Source organism: Tauraco erythrolophus, chromosome 15 (genome assembly GCF_009769465.1).
Source record: "Tauraco erythrolophus isolate bTauEry1 chromosome 15, bTauEry1.pri, whole genome shotgun sequence".
Lineage (NCBI taxonomy): Eukaryota > Metazoa > Chordata > Aves > Musophagiformes > Musophagidae > Tauraco > Tauraco erythrolophus.
Window position 1 is genome coordinate 7297263 of NC_141479.1, and position 19560 is coordinate 7316822.

General features: G+C 39.4%; 1 protein-coding gene across 2 annotated transcripts; it reads left to right on the forward strand.

Annotated features, from left to right (window-relative positions):
- Nucleotides 1-4310: 4310 nt before the first annotated feature.
- BRD7 (bromodomain containing 7) lies at nucleotides 4311-19560 on the forward strand. Of its 2 annotated transcripts, none has more exons than XM_086620834.1 (17): nucleotides 4311-4393; nucleotides 4828-5036; nucleotides 5813-5942; nucleotides 6340-6397; nucleotides 8064-8208; nucleotides 9558-9668; nucleotides 10007-10191; nucleotides 11097-11220; nucleotides 11873-11948; nucleotides 12892-12999; nucleotides 13565-13697; nucleotides 14546-14657; nucleotides 15813-15869; nucleotides 16734-16845; nucleotides 16999-17142; nucleotides 18153-18296; nucleotides 19220-19560. In XM_086620834.1, the coding sequence occupies exons 1-17, from the start codon at nucleotides 4345-4347 to the stop codon at nucleotides 19282-19284; spliced, it is 1962 nt and encodes a 653-aa protein (XP_086476960.1). In that variant the 5' UTR covers nucleotides 4311-4344; the 3' UTR covers nucleotides 19285-19560. The 2 variants fall into 2 exon arrangements, with proteins under 2 accessions (XP_086476960.1, XP_086476961.1); XM_086620835.1 differs by having other exon boundaries at nucleotides 15813-15863.

The window sequence follows — 19560 nt, forward strand, 5'->3', positions numbered from 1 at the left end:
ATTTTTTCACCAATAATTTACAGTGTGTTTCCAGATGGGACTTACCGACTTACCACCCTCACAATATGCAGCACTTCAGTGCTAAAGTAAAAAAGAGAAAACACATCATAATGACGAGACAGTGTATCCAAACTAAGGGAAAAACTTCCATCTGCCACAGGAGATTTTGTCAGGCCACGTGCGCGTGGAAAATGACAGTGTCCCTTTAATACTCACAGAATCAAGAAAATATTCATTTTTAATCTTTCAGCTAACAACTGATCTAAAAGTCATATTGCTAATAATACATGAATCAATAAAATACTGACTACATTCTTTACTTCAGCCATATGTGTTTGGTTATTTTTTGGAAAGGTGTACTAGTGTAAAATATGGGTTTTAAATACGTCTGTCACAAAAACTGTTTATCCCAATGTTTCTGTGTGTCATAGACTACAAACCAAACCTGCTTAAGAAAAACTCCCAGTGACCTCAGCATCCCAAGCTTCTATGTGCTTTTACACTCAAGGAATCTTCTGCCAAAGATTTTAGCACACTTGCCTCCTGTGCTTTGCAGTGGTCTCTACATCTTTCTGCTGTTACCAAAATCTACCTCTTCCTCCCAGACTACACTAGTGATTAAAACAACAGGGTCTCACCAAGTTTTTTATATCTCTGTTAACACATTAAATGATATTGGTTAAGATACACACACATTGATTAAAGACAAACCCACAAACGTCTGTGCTTATCGCATCCGTCTTTGCTTGATGCTTGGGAAAAAGCCTATGACTAATTTAAATAATTAGATTCTTTGAGGACTAGTTAAATGAATATACACTAACATGATCTTATGCCATCCATAGGTCTCAATCCCAATCCTTTAAGAGATGGAAGAAGGAACACGTGAAAATACTTGGACATCTATTTTTCAACCATTTTCTCCATTAGTCTTAGTGGCTAACAGTGATAGCAACACACATTATTGTCTCTCACTCTTAAATGCTAGTTGCTATAGAAACTTGACACTGATTAAGATGAGGAACATGATCCTCAGAAAATATGCAGTGAACTGAAATTATTAATCCTGCACGTGCAACCAACACAAATGAGACCTTCCATTTCTAATACCAGACACTGATAAAACTCTTCATGGGCTTACAAACGGTATTTTAGAAATGATGCCCAAGTAGGTTTTTTCTGAATAGTATGATGCATGAAAACAATATGACCTGAAGCAGGTTTTTACATGCTGACAGTTACTGCCAGCTATTTGATTGCTAACGAAAGGAATTTCAAAGAGCATAGGTAAGAGCTTTCAAAGCGACTACTCACAAGCAACTGTTGACACAGAGGTTCTTACCCTAGCCCAGCTCTGGTTTTTTGTGTACATAAGATGCAACAAATTTCCTTCTTACTCTGTGATGCAATTCTGGAATCCATTCAGTTGTCATCTAAAATATCTCTGTTCACATTAGCAAAACACACACACACTTTACACACATCAACTTGCAGTCACAGTAAGCATTCTACCATTTTATCGCAAAAATCGTACGGCTTCAGCTGACATGGAGGTCTTATACGTGTAGACTAAGTAACAATAAAAGCTGTTAACTTTCCTAGGTGAAAACATAGTATTTCGAGGTCCAAAGTAATATTGTTTTTTTCTTTGCAATTAATAGAAGTTTCTCTATTTGCATTCCCTCAACCAGAGAGTGCATTTTGCTTGAAAAGTAAATCATGCAGGAAGGATAAATTTACTTCAAAAAGTCACAAGTAATAATCTTTATCATCAACTCCCAAAACCAAGTTCTTCAAACTGAACAAAAGTTTCTGTAACCTTTAGAAGAAACAGAAGACCTCTTGTCTATTTAGTCCTGCTATAAGGCTGTCTACACTGACAGCTCTTCTGCTATGGCACCAGGCATACATCGTACTGGCAAAGCTTTAGCGATCTCGGGGTAGCTCTGAAAACCATCAGCTTTCACTTTTACTTTGCAAAAGTATAATTTGCGAACAGTGTGATTTGTTGTAGAAAAGTAACATCTTATTTGGAAATATGAAAAAACATTGCTAGGAAATAGGAGGTCAAAGTGAGGTGCTTTTTTTATGGTGATATAACAAACTACTTTTCAAACATTTAAATAACAGGTGTTCCAAGTCATATCCAGCCTCTGTAATGATTTGTTAGGACTTCCATCTTTCCTCTTTGTACAACTGAATTCCCCTGAAATCGGAAGGACTGCCCCTGATCAGGGCTGAGAAGACACAACGTATTGGAAGAGGGGGCAGGTCCTTTAGCTTTCCTCTGGCGCTACAGGTAACAGCAGAGCCAGTTGAGTATGAAGGAACACAGGCTCGTTTCTCAGGGAAGTGACAAGACCCAAGAGCAATGCTCTTGAACATTGCTGAGAAATGCAGCGTCTTCTCTTTCCAAGCTTGTCCACGCTGAACCGTGATTTGAAAGGCTGCACACAACTGTTCTTGAGTGGAAAGAAGTACTGATCTTTCCACTGGAAAGGAGAGCTAGAGACAAGGATGGCAAAAACAATGTGTATTCTACACGTTTGCGCCTGCGCCAACAGCAGAAAAAGTGTCTGTCTCTGATCCTGGGGATGTGAGTCAACGAGACAGCTACAAAGGGCAGCTCTCAATGTTGGCAATATCTCACATTACTTGTTTGCGTATAATTCTCCCAAATTTCATTAAATTCAAGACAAGATTAGTCAGGAAGTTTCAGAATAACAATTGAACAAATGGTCTTGCCATATAACATTCACAAGAAAAAAACTTAGAAAATCTGCCAGTCCTCTTGTGGGAATAGAGGATATAGCAACTTTTTTTTTTCATTCTATAAAACATGTCTTTTAAATATTTACTAGTCTTGTATTTCCTGCATGTGGCCACATCCCAAGCAAAAGCCCACTACCTCTCACTAAAGTATGCTTAAGAACATTCACTGCATATGTAATAAGGGTATTAAAGGATCCAGATGTGAATTAGAAAAACAACTGTGTCTGTTATAGCTGAATTTCAAACAACCAGAGTAAGATCAAGCAGGAACGTTGTGGCTTATTCCAGAGCACCACCCACACAATTCTTTGAGTAGGTTACCAAAGGACAGTGGATTTAACCAGGAAAATGCAAAACAAAGCTGTAACATCTCATTAAATTCCCAGTGACTGAATGGACAATGGGCAAGAGATTTCCTCTAAGTTCTCAAGCTTTCACAATAAACGTTGTGTAGATGCACAGCCACACAGATCACAAATTTCTAATTAAGAACTATCATTTTCTTTGGCTATAAAATATCACGTATGATTCAACCAACTTGAGGAACACTTACTGGACTATTGTGTGGGAATGAAATTAAAGCTTCTCTTTTGAAATAGACGCAGTTTATTTTTGCACTCCAAACTTAGGGAAGTGCAATGTCAAGAGGTACTACATTCTGTGTGTTAGCACAAAACAATACCTCCACGCGTTGTTGAAACGGTAGTGACTGCAGTTTAAGTGATATCAGCAAATACACTACTGCATTTGAAAGACTACACTAATCAGTGCTACATTTAATTTTGACAACCATTTGCGTGCTTTGGGAAGTACTGCCAGGCAAAGCAAACGTGTTAACTTCCACCATTTCTAGGAGGTCCTCATTTCTACCTAAACTATTTTTAACCTGTAATGGACAATAAACATATATTTTCCTTAAATTTACAAGCTGATTACAAAGGATTTGCTTTCAAAACCGGCGAGCAAGCCTCACAGGCCGAGCGCCTTACAACCGTCACTGATTCCGTCGGGGCACAGGAGCGCCCGGTCCCTGCCGAGGGTACACACCTTGGGCCGCGCCCAGCTCCCACCGCTCCTCAGGCGTGCACGGCCTCTGCGCTTCTCACTGGTGCAAACTTGGGCCCGGGTTCTCCAGCTTCGGGACTAGCAGGCCGCTGCTGGCGGCCTTCATCCCGCCGTGAGGAGGAAGGGGCTCACCGGCGGCTGCGTGAGAGCGGGGCTGCGGCGGGCCGTGAGGGGAGAGGCGCGAGGGGCTGTGCGGGCTCGCGAGGCAGCGCTGCCCGGGAGCGGGGCCGGGCTGCCCGGCCAGCTCAGCCCTGTGGGCGGAGGGGGCTGCTCACGGCAGGCACCGCCCGACCTCGCCGCTCAGCCGCCGCCGCTGCTCCCGCCAAGCGAACCGGCGGCCGCCTCCGCACCGGCACCGGCTGCCGCGCGGCTCGCCGTACCTCCGGCGCGCCAGGGGGCGCTGCCCGGCCGCGCCCGCCCGCTTTCCGCCGGCACTGCGCGTCGGCGGGGCCGGTGAGCACCGCCGCAGCGGGGCCTGCTTCGAGGGGCCGGTGCCTTGCAGCTGCCATGGGCAAGAAGCACAAGAAGCACAAGTCGGACAAGCACCCGTACGAGGGTGGGTGGGCAGGGGGCCGCCGGGGAGGGACGCCTCACAGCGGGCGCGGGCCCTCGGCCTTCGCTGCCGCCCGCCCCGCCGCGGGGGCAGCGCGGCCCGGCCGGGCCCGGCCGCCGGCGCGGTTTGGGAACTGAGGGGAGACGCTGAGGCCGTGTGGGGAGCGAGGACGGGGACGGGAACGGGGAGAAGCGGCCTTGATGCCGCCGGTGAGCCCGGCGCGGGGAGGCTGCGGGTGGTCGGGGCGGCGCGGCCCCGCGGCTGTTCGCGGGGGAAGCAGAATCGGCCGGAAAGAAAAGGAGATGATGAGAAGATGGTTTAGCGGCAGCCTTTGAAAGCTGCGTGCGGCAGTGAGGAGCTTGTGCCGTGCCGCGCAGGCTGAGGGTAGGAGTGTGTTTTGTGAGGTGCTCACGTCGCTTGCTCTCTGCTCTCGCCAGAGTACGTAGAAAAACCGCTGAAGCTGGTGCTGAAAGTTGGAGGAAGTGAAGTGGCTGAGCTCTCTACTGGAAATGCAGGACTGGACTCAAGCCTGTACGAAGACAAATCTGAACATGAAAAACACAAGGACAGAAAAAGGAAAAAGAGAAAGAAAGGCGAAAAACAGGTTCCTGGAGAAGAAAAGGAGAAAAGAAAGAGGAAAGTTAAGGTACATATTGATGCTAATGCATTTTAGAAAAAAACATGCTTCAGCTTTCTCTAGTTTTCACATCAAAAGGTGAGCAGATATGACTGTAACTTGCATCTTTAAGTTGGAATACCTTCAAACTCAGTTTTGCTGATTCCTTTTCTCCAGGTATTTTTGTTGGAAAAAGATGAGTGAAGTAATCTGAAATTTCTCATCTTTCAAAAATTTACTGGCGAGTATAAAAACGCAGAAAATTAAAAAGGGGGGAGGAAATTCTGTGTCTAAATAAATCCATTTATATAAAACACAATGAAGATTTTACAAGTTCTTAATTAAAAAGAAAAAAAAATGTATTTCCCTCTCAGGGTTCTTAGTGTGATAAGAAATGATAACACATTTATTTGAAACATTATGGATACCTCTAATTTTAAATTTGCTGACTATTTCTTACTAGTTTTTCTAAAACCTTCAAAAATCATCTTAGGGGCTTCTCTGGAGGCAGTTCTCTGTGCAGGGCTAGTGTGGAGTCGTTCCTGTCATGCCATGAGTGGCTGTCTGTCACATTTTTTAAAAAAATAATTCTGTGATACGTTTCATTTTATACCTGAATTATTTTATTGTCCAGCAGATGGAGACAGTACCTAAAGAATGCAAGGATTTTAAAGACTTACAAACTTTTTTTAAAAAAAACCAAACCTATGTGAGATTGTTTTGAAAAATCCAGAGCACATTATCTACAGTAATAATGCTGGTTTTGCAGGTTCTCTAGGTGTCTATAACAATCTTTCTCTTTACAGGAGGATAAAAAGAAACGGGATCGAGACCATGCAGACAGTGAGGGAGAACAGGAAATGAGGTGTCAGACGCCCATCAGATTGGAATTGCCACCAGAGAAACCATTGACAAGTACTTTATCAAAACAGGAAGGTAGGAGAGAAAAAAAGAAATTTCTTTTGTGAATTCCAGGTTTTATTTATGACTCACATTTTATTGTTCTTTGTTTGTATAGTAAGTGACTTGACGTTTTTTGCCATCTCAGTGTTTTTCCTCATCTCATACAAATATTTGAAATTATGTTACTGTATACTTCTTTTTCAGACTGGTACCTGGTACCTATGTCAGAGTGAGCAGGGTGTCAAGTAAGGCCACTGAGAAAAGCAGATCCCCTGAATGTGTTGTGGGTTTTGCCACTGTATTCTTTTCCTTTATGATGAATTCACAAGCTGTGTCAGTTTTGTTTAGTTGTTTTCTGATATCTTGCAAGTTTAGTTTGCAGTCAGTTCTGTTTCACACCCTTTTTTCCTCTCGCTTCTTTTTGGTCTAGAAGTGGAGCAAACACCACTTCAGGAAGCTTTGAATCAACTCATGAGACAGCTGCAAAGGTAAATGTCTGTGCTGCAGGCTTTTAGAGCCATGAAATCAAAATTCGGGAAGAGGCATGTAAAAAGCTGAGTGAAAATATAATTGCTAGATATATTGCTAACAGGACTATTTTAGGAATTTAAGTACTAGTTTAAGAATGCATACTTACAACTTCTCCTCAGCTTAGGCTTCTTGTAATCACCTTGTTTCAAGTTTAGAGTACTTTTAAAAAACTTTACAGTAGGACAATTTTCCAATAACGCAATGCTTTCTTTATAAGAAGCTTTTTTCAGAGAGGCTCAAGAGTTTGGGATGAACTTGCCAAAACTTCTTTTACCTTGAGTTCTCCTATTTTTAGCATTATTTGCTACAAGTACATACTTGAAAATTTAAGTCATATTCTCTTACTGTCTTATTAACCAAATGTCTTTTGATTGAAACAATCAGATTTGCAGTATTTGTAGTTCTTTCAAGTAGTCAGGGGTTTAAGATGTTATTTCTTGACTTCAAGTATTAAGGAAGTCTGTGCGTCTTGGACAAGAGTGGTTGAAAGATCTTTCCCTTAACCTGTCTCACCAGGTTAAGCTTGCAACTTCGAGTTTTCTGTTAACCTTTCATTTTCAAGACCTTGGTGTCGGTTTCAAGAAGCTGCTTACCAACTGTCAAAAAGCACGTGTGTTTGTTTTGGCTGCCTTTGTATGCGTAAAGAAAGAAGAAACTTTTGCTTTTGAGTCCTGTCTCGCAGTTGGAAGCTATTGTGCAAGCGTTCCACAGGCGTTGCAGAATATCTGCACTGTGTGCTTCTGCAGTGCGTGTAGCAAAATGCTTTTCACTGTTCTGTAGCAACTTTGCACCTTGGAGTAGAAATCCACAAATTGTAAGTAAGCCTCAGGAAAAAGGCCTCAGGAAAAAGGCCTGAAGTGCTGAGGGTTTCACCAGTGTATGTGATTAACAGCGAGGAACATGTCGACCTTGGCGTAGGCCGCCAGGCTCAAGCTGCAGAGTTTAGTGAAAAGCCAAAAAAAATGGTTCTGGAGGAGAGGTTCTTGCCAGCTTATTAACTAAGCCTGATCCTAAGGAGAAAATACCAACCAACTGTATTTGATTTTAACGCTGTTAAAAGCACCCAGGAACATCAGTGTATGTCAGATATCACCGAAAGTCTTGGGAAATTTTAAAAATGTAATTTTTTAAATTTTAAAAATGTAAAAGAACTATTAACGTTACATAACCTGAACATTAACATAATCATAAATACACACATTCAATCACAACTTTTAGCAACGAGCTTTCCCTTCTGTTAATTTCAGAGTAAGCAATGAATGAGAGGTATACGTTGTTAAGACATTTGTTCCCTTTGTTTTTCAGTTAATTATTGTAAAACCAAATTTCAAAAAGCTAAAATTAAAAAAAGAGGGGTTTTTTTTAATCTTCTTGGAAACTCAGTTAATCAAAATGTAGAAGTAACTTCTAAAATATGTTTGTAGCACTTTTTTGGTGTATGGGTTTGCATATGGGATCTTGTCAACCTTCAAAAGTGAAAGATTGTGCTGACACAAGCCATTTCTAGCTTTATGTTTTTGATTCCTTTTCAGCTTAGTCCTTTCCTTTCTATTTAATTCCAAGCTCAATGTGTTCTTTGTTATAAGCTGAAACATAAAAAACTGTCTTTTCATTTCTTAACAGAAAAGATCCAAGTTCTTTCTTTTCATTTCCTGTGACTGACTTTATTGCCCCTGGCTATTCCATGATCATTAAAAACCCAATGGATTTCAGTACCATGAAAGAGAAGATCAAGAACAATGGGTACCAGTCCATAGAGGAATTAAAGGTAATTCTGTACATTTTATTTTGACTACAAAGATGTATAATGCTCAATTAACTTGAGCTCTGGTATTTTATGAGAATATGAAGATGCCGAAATAACCAGTGCTTCTGCCTGAAGAAATGTTTCTTATTGAATTTTTGTGAGTAGTGAAGTTGTGGACATGAAAGAGAAAACACTTCTGGTAAATACGCTCTCAAAGATGTGGATGGCTTTATGCAGGATGAAATAGAACCTGTCAGTTTGTCCTTCAGCATGTCATTCTAGATGTTAAGAATGAAAACGTTAGCATTTCTGTCAGACTGCTCTCTTTTTTTGAATATATTGCCTCTCAAAAAAACAGGAGCCTGGTGAATTTACTGGCTTTGCCTTTTGCTACTCTGTCATTTGCCTCCTGTCACCTCTGTGCCAGCCAGCCTTGTCTAGTCATGTAGATCCCCAACTGGTGAAGGCAAGATGAGCTCAGTCCTTCTGGCAGCAAGCACTTGACCCTGCGCTATAGTGTGTCCAGCGGATTCGAGGGCCTGTTCTGAAGGCCTCTAAAGCTTTTAAAAGGTCTGGGGGCTTGTTTTGTTTTGTTTTCTCCAGCAGAAATATCCTCTACTTCTTTACTGGGCTACATGAGGACCTGAGAAGTGTAATTTGTATATAGTTAACAGTTGAACTTGGGCAGATGTTAGTTAATAGTATTGGTTGTTTTCTTACACATTCTTCTGTAAAGCTCCAAAACTTAAGAGGAATGTTCCCTGTTGTTTCAGCTGTTTCTGGTTAGTTTTTCATTTTAACTTTTTGCCTTTGTAAATAGCTGAGAATGTGATAAAACATACCTACCTGTAGAGGCTCTGCAGTGAGTATAGAAGTGAAGTTTCTAGCTCAGCCATTCAAGAACTTCAAACAAGCATGCATTTCTTTTCTTCATTGTAACTGAAACTTTGCTATATTCCTTACAATGATTCAACTTTGAATTGCAGCTTTTCTGGTTTTAATGTTAGGTTCTTGTCTTTTTTATGTTGCTTTGCTTTGTTTTTCTTTTAATGACTGCTGATTGGTCAGGGGAGTGGGTAATTTTAGCTAAGAGGACTTGCATTAAAACTTTAAAAACGACAAACAATACTGAACACTTAAGAATGCTTTCAGGATGTTTGTTGGGGTGCTAGTTTTGAGATGTGAATCTAATTTACATGCTTATTTCTGTTTAATTTTTTAATTAAATAGATTTCTTAAACTTATTAATTAAAGTGTTCTCTGAAGTTCTTTTTCCCTGAAGCTCAAGACACTGCATATGCAACAAGGGTTTTAATACAGTATACTATAAAATTTTAACTTTCATCCCAAAATTATTAATGTCTGTACAGGATAACTTCAAACTGATGTGTACTAATGCCATGACTTACAACAAACCAGACACCATTTACTACAAAGCTGCAAAAAAACTGCTGCACTCAGGAATGAAGATACTTAGCCAGGTAATAGAAAATACAAAACAAAATATTAAAAAATATGCTGCTTCCTTTTGACCCCTCTTTCATTCCACTTTTCTTACAGTGATCTCAGGAAAATTAATAAAAATTTACTTAATGTTTGTATGTTACAATTTAAATAATACATTGCTTTAAGGCTCATGCTTTAGTACTGCTCCCAGATCAGTTATTGAAGAAATATTTACATTTAATATTTCATTTTCTAAACTGCATTTATACTTGCTAGTGTAAGAAAGAATGAACTGAAATAAGATCATCCTCTGTGGATAGCTTAGGAGAAGATTAATTGAAGTAGCAAATAAAAGGATTCCGGTGTTTCTTAGGAGAGGATTCAGAGCCTGAAACAAAGTATAGAATTCATGGCTGACCTGCAGAAGACAAGGAAGCAGAAGGACAAGACGGAGCTGCAGCAAACTGGGGAAGATGAAAATGGTCCTGGGAAAGACAAAGGAGAACCTGTGGATGGTGACACCAAAGCTTTCAAAACACCTAGCAAAGAACACAAAAAGTGAAGTATTATCTCAATAACAATTATTAAAGGAGAAACCCTTTAAATGCATCTGAAACATGACTCTTAGGGACCAGTGGATGTGGGTTTCTCTCTTTCTGGTACTGCATGTACACTAAGACTTTTTTTTATCTCAAGGAAGCACCATTTATATAAAGCGTCCTCATATACCAAAAGTTTAGAATCTGTTATGATACCATTATTTTTTAATGTACTTAACCCTATACTGCTCATCAACTCCATTCCTTCAGTTATTTTCTATATTAGTGTCTGTTTCACAGAAGCAGTATTGTGTTGGAGAGAGCCTGCAAACATGACCTTTTACATGTTTTGGTACAAATAACTATATAGCCAATGTCAAGTCTCTGTTTTTTTTTTAGTAGTAGCAGTTGTATTTGAAACATGTAAATGCATGTACATATAGAGAACATATGCTTCCTGAAATATCTTTCAGTATCTAGAAATATCTAGAACCTTTCAGTGTTCTGAAATACTAGTGACTTTGTTTTCACAGATCAGAAAATACAGATACTAAAATTCAGAGTATCTAGTATTTTATTTTACCAAAATATCCTTGTTGGTTTTGTGGGAGTGATGACGTAAAATCTGGCAACATGTTAAACTAGGACACCAGTATGGCTGATGTAAGCTAAACATAGGGACCTGTACAGTTACTAACATAAAAAAGTATTTGCTGATATAAATCTTTGTCACATACTTTCCCCAGCTATATTAAATAGTCATATTAAATGGCTTTTTTTTTGTTAGTTGTTTTGTCTACAAAAACAGTTTGCATAGGTGGCAAAAACCAATTTCTTCACTGTATCCTTTTGTGATATTTAGCCGATTTGTGTCTGTTAAATCTGTTAACACTAGTAACTAAGTTGTGTGGATTTTCTTCACAGGAAGGACAAAGATCTGCTTGAAGACAAATTACGAAACAATAGCTTGGAAAGGGAACAAGAGCAGATTGATCGCATTGTTAGGGAATCTGGAGGAAAGTTAACCAGACGACTTGCAAACAGCCAGGTAAATATTTGTGTGTTTGGTAACCCCTTTCAGTTTTCCCTAAACCAGACTTACTTGGCATCTTATGTCAGCTGAAACTCAGGCTGTGCTTTTGCTACAGTTGACACCATTTTGCACGTGGCTGATCATCTGTGTGACATCGTAAGATTAAAAAAGAGGGGCAGAGCAGTTGAATGCCTGCTGAATTTCATCAGCAGAGCAAGTGGAGCTTAAATTTTCTATAAAGTAGTAGAAAAGGATGAATAGTAGGAGCCTCAAGAAAATATCTTGAATGTGACCTGCAAAAAACCCCATAGTTCTGAAACAGGCACATATCTGATCAAAGCTTATTCATGTTACAGGAGAAGGAGCCCAGTTTGGTAGTACTGGGCCAGTTTAATTTTCTACATAAATTACTTATTTTATCTTTTAGCCTCTGCAGAAATGTTAATATTTATCATAATTTCTTAATTCCTTGTGCCTATACCAATAATAAAATTACCTAATGAAAATAAAAAAGTTAGAGAGCAGCACTCCCCTCTGAGTCTGGCTGATCTTTCCAAATCCCTTTCTGATTCCTACAGATAGGACAGTTTCATTAGATGTTTTTATGAGTTTAAGGACCATGAATTTCAACTATTAAGTAAATTAAAATAGTCTGATCTTACTTCAGTGTGAATTTGAAAGAAGAAAACCAGATGGTACAACAACTCTGGGCCTTCTTAATCCAGTTGACCTTACTGCAGGAGGTAAGTTGGCATGGCTCAGGTAACAAGCCACTTTCACATACCTGGTCTGCTGCTTTTTTGGTGGGGCAGATCAGCAAACACTGGCCAAGAACCTAATGTTCCATTACAGTCTGATAAAGATCTGGATTTAAAAAGCTGCAGCTGAGAGAGCACATAGATGGGAACCAGTTGTGGCTGTTGTTAGGAGCAGCTGGAGGGAGCCCTCAGTGGCTCTTGCTTCTTTTTGCATCAGCTGTCTGTGGGACCTGCAAGAGAAAACTTTTGCCATTGGAGAAGAGACTACGGGCCATATGCTTGGGCACATCTAATTCCTGGGCTCCCCTTATGTCTGATCCATGTAGAGTGCAGTGTCTGCTGACCCCAAAGGTCACAGGTGTTCCAGAATCAGCCACTGGGAACTATCTGGGTCCCAAATCGTTTTGTCATGTCAGTACCATCTGTGTACGGCCATTAGCTAAAAGAGTGCAGGTGCTTGACTGTTCAACTGCCAGCTCATGACAGAGCTGAACGGACCAGGACTAGGTCTAGAACAGACAGCAACCAAGCTGAAAACTTGACTTCTCGCGTCCCTCTATTTGTGCAGTAGGAAATGTCAGCAAGAGTAAATAAAGAGTGGTGTTCCACGTTAACAATCAGATCCTCTTTAATGATGCAGCCTCTTGTTAGAGGAGGACAGGAAGGAGGAGGAAGACTGATAGTGAAAACTTAAATGTTAAGTTAAACATTCTACACTTAACTGGTATTACCACTTATTTGGTCTGGATTCATGTCTAAGACGACACATGGTCTTTAATATGAAGCATTTGGAAAGGAAAACACACTTTGGGAGTTGTATTCTATTTATTTTGAAGTTTCTGGCTACGAGTATCAGATGAGTTTGGGCATCTTCCTCTGTCGCCTAACTATGCCTTGGTTATTTCTCTTTTGATACATCCTGCTGTAGAACCAGGTTACTGCCCTGTAAAGCTGGGAATGACAGCAGGAAGGCTTCAGTCGGGAGTTAATACATTACAAGGGTTCAAAGAAGATAAAAGAAACAAGGTTACTCCAGGCAAGTGCTGATTTTTCTTTAAAATATAAATCATCCTCCTCATATAAACGAATTAGGTTGATCTCATTACTGGCACACAAATAGTTTGGAGCTAAGTGGTTTGGTTTTTGTAATGATAAAGCACATTATTGCATGTATCTGTGACATGGCTAAAGAGCGCATCACGAAGTCTAGCTTAATTTACACATCTAAAAGGGGAGGCGTATTTAGTGAAACGTTCATCTATATTGAGAAGAGGAACTACAGAAGATAGATAAAGGTTTTTGCTGGCTTTGAAAGAGCTTAGTGGGGAGCCTGAGAACCTGTTACTGGCGCCAGACTGAATTTCCATACTGTGTTAAGGCACACAGCATTGTTAATAAAACATTTGTAAATAGAAATGCATTTGATCTAGATGTGAGTAAAAGATGTTACAGCGTGAACAGATGGTACTCTGTGAAAGCTTGTTTTTACCATAAGAAATGTGTTCCTGAAAATTTCTTTTTGGGGCTTGTTTTACAACCTCTTCTTGTTTTTATCTGATACATGTGTGTCGGAGGTAATAATTAGTACTGTTATTCATTAGTGACATACTTGAACTACGGACCCTATAGCTCCTATGCTCCCACATACGATTCGACATTTGCCAACATCAGCAAAGAAGATTCTGACTTAATCTATTCAACGTATGGAGAAGATTCTAATCAAGGATCTTTCAGGTAATCAAACAAGTAGGATGCCTGTTACAGCTGTCGTGTACAGCAGCAGTTATGTGCAGCTCTCTGCAAAATGTGCTGGTTTTGTTTTAAGAAAACAAGTACTTTACAAGAAAATTTGACTGTAAAGTGAAATTAGCCAAGATGGAAGGATTTCGATGCTACTGATACATAGGAACACAGTCTAAAATTTAAGTATGTTTGTGACCAACTCTGAAGGACTCATGTTCAAAGCCAGAAGAACATTGAATGGTACAAATGTTTATGCAAACTGGATTTTTTTTAACATTAATGAACTTAGTTACTGCCTTGAGTGAGATGCATCTTTGTTAATGTCAAATACTGACCAAGCCACTATGGTCATAGTGGGAGAGCTGAGGCCAGACATAACGATTCCCGATTTCATTCTTAAATAGTGTGTATATTGTTGATTTTCATATTATTTACTACAGTAAAAATATTTAATTCTCATTGTTTTTATTATTCTTGATTATAAAAACTTCAAAGTCCTTTTGTTTTATGAGAATCTCAAAGATAGAATTCATGGTGGTGTAAGTTCATATGAAATGTGGGAATATTTGGGTACAGTACAAGTGTTAAGTGCCTGTGCAAGTCTGCGGCTGCCTTAGGCAGGATGCTTTTCCTAGTTTTCCAGTTTTTGTTAGGAATCTGAATGGGTTCCTCAGCTACAAAAGGCATGGATAATTAAACTAAAGCAAGCCATTTGCATCCAATTCTGTGCTACTTCTTGTGTTTTCTATGCCGTACATATTGATGTGACTTTACGTAACTTTTTTCCATTGAATGTTTGGTATGAAGGTAGTTACTGTAACTGTCTGTTGATCTTTTAGTATTCATGATTTTTTGATGAAATCACAAGATTATCCTTTCTTAATGGCTGATAGTTTGCTTGATGTTCTAACTAAAGGAGGACATTCTAGAGCTCTCAGAGAACTAGAAACGGTAAGAGTGGGTTTGGGTACTGTCTGATCTTTGGGTTTAGCACACAAGCTCTAAAGCTAGGGAAAGATGATGCTGCTTCTATTTATAGGCTCCCTTTTAATTGGTAAAATTTGAAAGTGAGGACTGATCTTTGTCTCCAATGGATGGATTTTCTGGAAAGGAATTATTCTGATTTGTTAATTTGTGAAATGTGAAGATTAACAAAATATTGTAGATAGGGACAGAGTCACACATTCTTTCGTGGTCTGCTGGCTGTCCTTCTCCTGTTAGCACTAGCTCCTTTTCCATTTAGTAAGAAAATATCAATAAGCAGTTGTTGAGAAATGAGGGAATCATGAACGGGCTTTCTTGCTTCTATTAGAAGTTTCTCATGTTCCTAGCAGCCGCTGTTTAGTTCTGGAGAATTCCTAACTGTTTTTTCTCTTTAGTTGGTGCAGTGCTTTTATACTCAACTATGTACTATGTAAAAATACTAAACACCTACTCTTCAAATTCTCAGGAGGTTTCAGTACCTGTATGTGCCAAACACGACTGGAATCAAAGGGGCTGCTTTGACGATCTTAATTGACAATCTGAGAATTGGTTGAGAATCTCCACAAGACAGTTCCTGTTAACTGAAAGTCTTGAGTTTCACATCAGTGTAAACTATTAAAACAGATCATAGCCTCTTACTTAGGGGTCGAATCTTAGCTAAATTAATACTAGATATATTTCATGGATCAAAGGTCAACCTTTAGCCCCAGTTCAGACCTTTGCTTAGCATCACAAGTTTAGCTCTTTTCTAGCACCCAGAAGTGACAGGGTTCAACCTCTACTGTTGCAAGTGTTAAGAGAAACACAGTTATGTACAGAAACAGAATAGATGTCGGCCTCTAGTACTCATCCTTCCTTTTCCTGCCCCCCCAGTAAATAATCTCGGATGTGACATCACTGGGGATAAGTATGTGGCCTTTGCAAAGAGCAATAAAATGTATTATAGTTAAAACGTTAATAGCTGAAGAAACCCCTCTAAAAATAGCTACTCTGTAACTTGGCTTACAAAGCAAGCTCATCGTGGTATATTTACCTCACTTTAAAAATACTGCATTTTGTAAGGTTTTACTTTGAACTTAAAATATTAATTTTATTGCCTTTAAAAATCCTTTCTCTGTTCAGCCATTGGAGGAAGCTGAAGGCCCACATGAAAGAAGTGATGCAATAAAAGATGTAAAGGTAAAATTCTTCTATATCAGCTAATGGCTTTAACCAGCCTGTCTAACCTCACGGAGACAAAACTGCCTACAGCCTTAAGGCCTGTGCAGCTACGCTGGGACTTTGACGAGCTGTAAACACACAACTACACACTGCGTGACTCACGACAACGTTTGCTATTTTGTAGGCATTTGGAGAGTAAGAATCTCCAAAAGGTTAAGTCTTCAAATGAGGCTATCTGGCAAGAGAACTGGAAGAAAATGTTTTGTATGTTTTCGTTTGTGATTGTTTAACCCTGTGTTAGATCTTCTGGTTGGCAGCTACAGTTGCTTTATTCCTATCTTAATCTGATTCGGTTTAACACGAACTTGTAAGTGTAAAATACCACACGATACATAGCTATCCTTGAGGCGTTTTCACCAATACCTTGTGCCCCTAGGGGCATACAACATATCTCTAAATTAATCATTCCACTCAAAGTTTGTTCAGTTACACAAAGCATAGCGGCCGTTCTAGGGAAAGGGCTGCTCTCCTGAAGCCTTCCTCTGCAGCCTGTTCCCACATTGGTTTTGAATTTAGCCTCACATATTTTTTTTTTTAGTTGGGATGCTCGTCTTAAGGTGCTACATCATTGGTGCATGCCCCCAGTGTTGTTGGCAGATGCCATTTTCTGTTTGAGTTTGAAATGGCATAGTAAACCAAATAACCGTAGGGCAGTAAAATTTCCACAGGGTGTCTTTTCAGCTTTCCCTCTGTATGTTCCCTTTTTTTGTAGAGCAGACTAATTTTAACTAACTTTCGTGTTCTTATTTTCCTCAAACAATTTTGTTGTTTCAAGGCTGATACTATCTAAATTATTACTTACTGCTTTTTTTTCTTTTAAAGATTATGGAAATTGATATTGCTGCCAGGCTGGACTCTGCTACTAATGACAGACTTACAGCACTAAAAGCAGTTTCAAACTTTGGCATGCCTATAGAAGAGTTTGATTCTGAGGGTGAGTTTTCTTGCTACTTGCACTTCTGATATGTCTGTAACCGTTTCAGTTTCTCAATCTCTTCGCATGGTCAGGCTAATCATATTTTACATCATAGAGTAAGTAAATATACTCTCTTACTAGTTAGGACTTTCTTTTTTCTTCATTAAACAGAGGCTGAAATCTTCCAGAGGAAACTCGATGAAACAACAAAGCTTCTGAGAGAACTCCAGGATGCTCAAAATGAACGACTAAGTACAAAACCACCCCCTAATATGATTTGTCTTCTGGGTCCATCTTACAGAGAGATGCACTTGGGTAAATACACTTTTTCTGATCATTCTTGCAGAATTGATCAAGTCCCAACTTGTATCAATTCCAAGACAGACAGAAGTGTAAGAGTGGTACAGAATATGTACCCTGTTAGGCCTAGAAGATGGTGTGGTTTTTTTGGTACGTAAAGCCAGATGAAAGTTTTAAACAGTAACTACAAGTATTTTCTCTTTATTAATAAATTTTCCTAGAACAGACGGGAAGCTTTCTCTATGCCATGAGGCAGATGTAGCCAAACACCTCTAGCTCCATGACTTTTAGTGTCTTTGAACAGGGGTTGCTTAAGTGTTATTAAATTCTTATTGTAAAGGTGGCTTTATTCCAGGTTTGATCTAGCTATCAGTCTATTTTATTATACCAGTTAATACCAATCATAAATTCATTAATTATTTAGTAAAGCTTCTTGTCTCATGGTCAGTTATACAGCCTGGTCTAAAAAAGACAGTGTGGTCTCAAATAACCACTTTGATGTGATAAGATAAATTCCCCATTATTGCAGAAGTATCACCAAGTTGGTATTATACCAAGTCTAAACCAGATCAAATATTACCTACCTTAAAATGTTGAAGTACTTGGAGCTTCCTTCTTGAAGGAAAACTGCACTGCAGTGACAAGAACAGTCTCTCTAGTTTATGTACAGAACTAAATGCTGAATCCTGAGAGCCAGGTGTTACCAACACACCTGCTCTGTGGGTGCCACCACCTCTCTCCCAGCTGCTGTACTGGTGACCCAGGCATCAGTAGCTCACTCTAACTTTCGGTGGTTTTGATGGCAACAAGCCTTGGTCAGCAGCTATTTCATTCCTCCTGTTCATCTTAACTCTCTTTTGTAGTTCCCAGTAGGTCTTGCACGATTGCACACAGTACAACAAAACTCTTGTGTTTCAGAAATATTATTTAACTTTGTTCCATTTGTAAGGAACACTGCTTACAGGGTGAAGGGCTCATTTCAGCCATTTTGTGTGTATGAAAGTACATCCACTTCTCTTTTCTAGCGGAGAGAGTAACCAATAACCTGAAAGAACTTGCACAACAAGTGACTCCAGGTGATATTGTTAGTACATACGGAATCCGGAAAGCAATGGGAATTTCAGTTCCTTTACCCGATACTGAAGACAGCTGGGTAGATTTGACAGGGGGTGAGTATACAAAAAAGTACTGTAGCATCTGTTCCAACTAAAACAAAACCACATCTGCAAATCATTAGACTGGCTTGTGGTAACTTAGTTCCAACTTTAAATTTTTCTCCCCTTTTTAAAATTCTGGTTCTAAGGGAAAGTTGCTGTGTTTGGTCTCAGTCCAAAATTAATCTTTTGGATGTAGGGAACTTTGATTCAACTACATAAAGTAGTTATTTTACCATTCGTCTTACAGTATTGCCAAATTTTAAAGCTTGGCAATCCATTCAAATTTTAATTTTTCCATTGAGTGTGAAGTTACAAGAGAAGAGTTAAAATTCCTCATTTGCTAAAAGTAGGACATCATGCTTCCTTCTTCTCCAGGCTTTTGGCTGTGCACTCCTTTTGCTTAATTTGGCCAGCTGTAGTGTTTTGTAAATTGATGGCACCAGCTCAACTCAACTCGTCCAGCCAAAAGTAACTACTGGTTTTGCTGGATTAAGGAGTCAGGTCAGTGGAAAATCTAAGTGCCAGAACCACATCTCCCCCTTGTGGCACATAAACTGTAAAAGCATACCCCGAGTTTGTGTTTGTCCCCACTTTTTAAGGCAGGTAAGAATTTCCTTTCAAGAAACATATAAAAAGTTTCAGTTAAGTTGTTATTTAATGAAAAGAGCGGGATTACTTCAGGAACTTTCTTACATTTTCAAGGAAATTGCTTAAGAAATTTCCATTTCAAAGTTGCCGAGCGACGTCTTTTTCGTAGCGTTGTACAAGAGGCTCTGTAACAGAACCAACTGAAACATAATCTTTTCTTGGACTCTTGGAGAACATGCAGCTACTCAGGACTACCTGCACAAGTAGCAGCAAATAGGAGTACTCTATTGCGTGTGCATTTCTTTTGTTTAAAAGCTCTATATGCTAATTGACCTGGTATCTTTCAGACTTTCAGGAACCTAAAAAGGCTGTCACCATCCCTGAAAATGAGTGTGGTCCAGTTACAGTCTGAAGCTTCGGTTAAGTTTACAGCTGTTTGTTTGATTCTATTTAAGAACCAGATAAACTGCCTTCAGGTGCATTCACCGAGCAGGTGTATATTGTGTGTTCAACTACTTTTGTTTATTAAATTTTGAAACTGATGACATTTGAAATTGAATGGTTTGTATTGGAGTTACTTCTGCTACATCAATGCACTAAATTATTATTTTTGCATTCCTTATTATTTTAAAGAACGTCAGAAGCATTTAAGTTTTCCGAGGTTGTTAAGCATCTGGAAAGGTCAAAG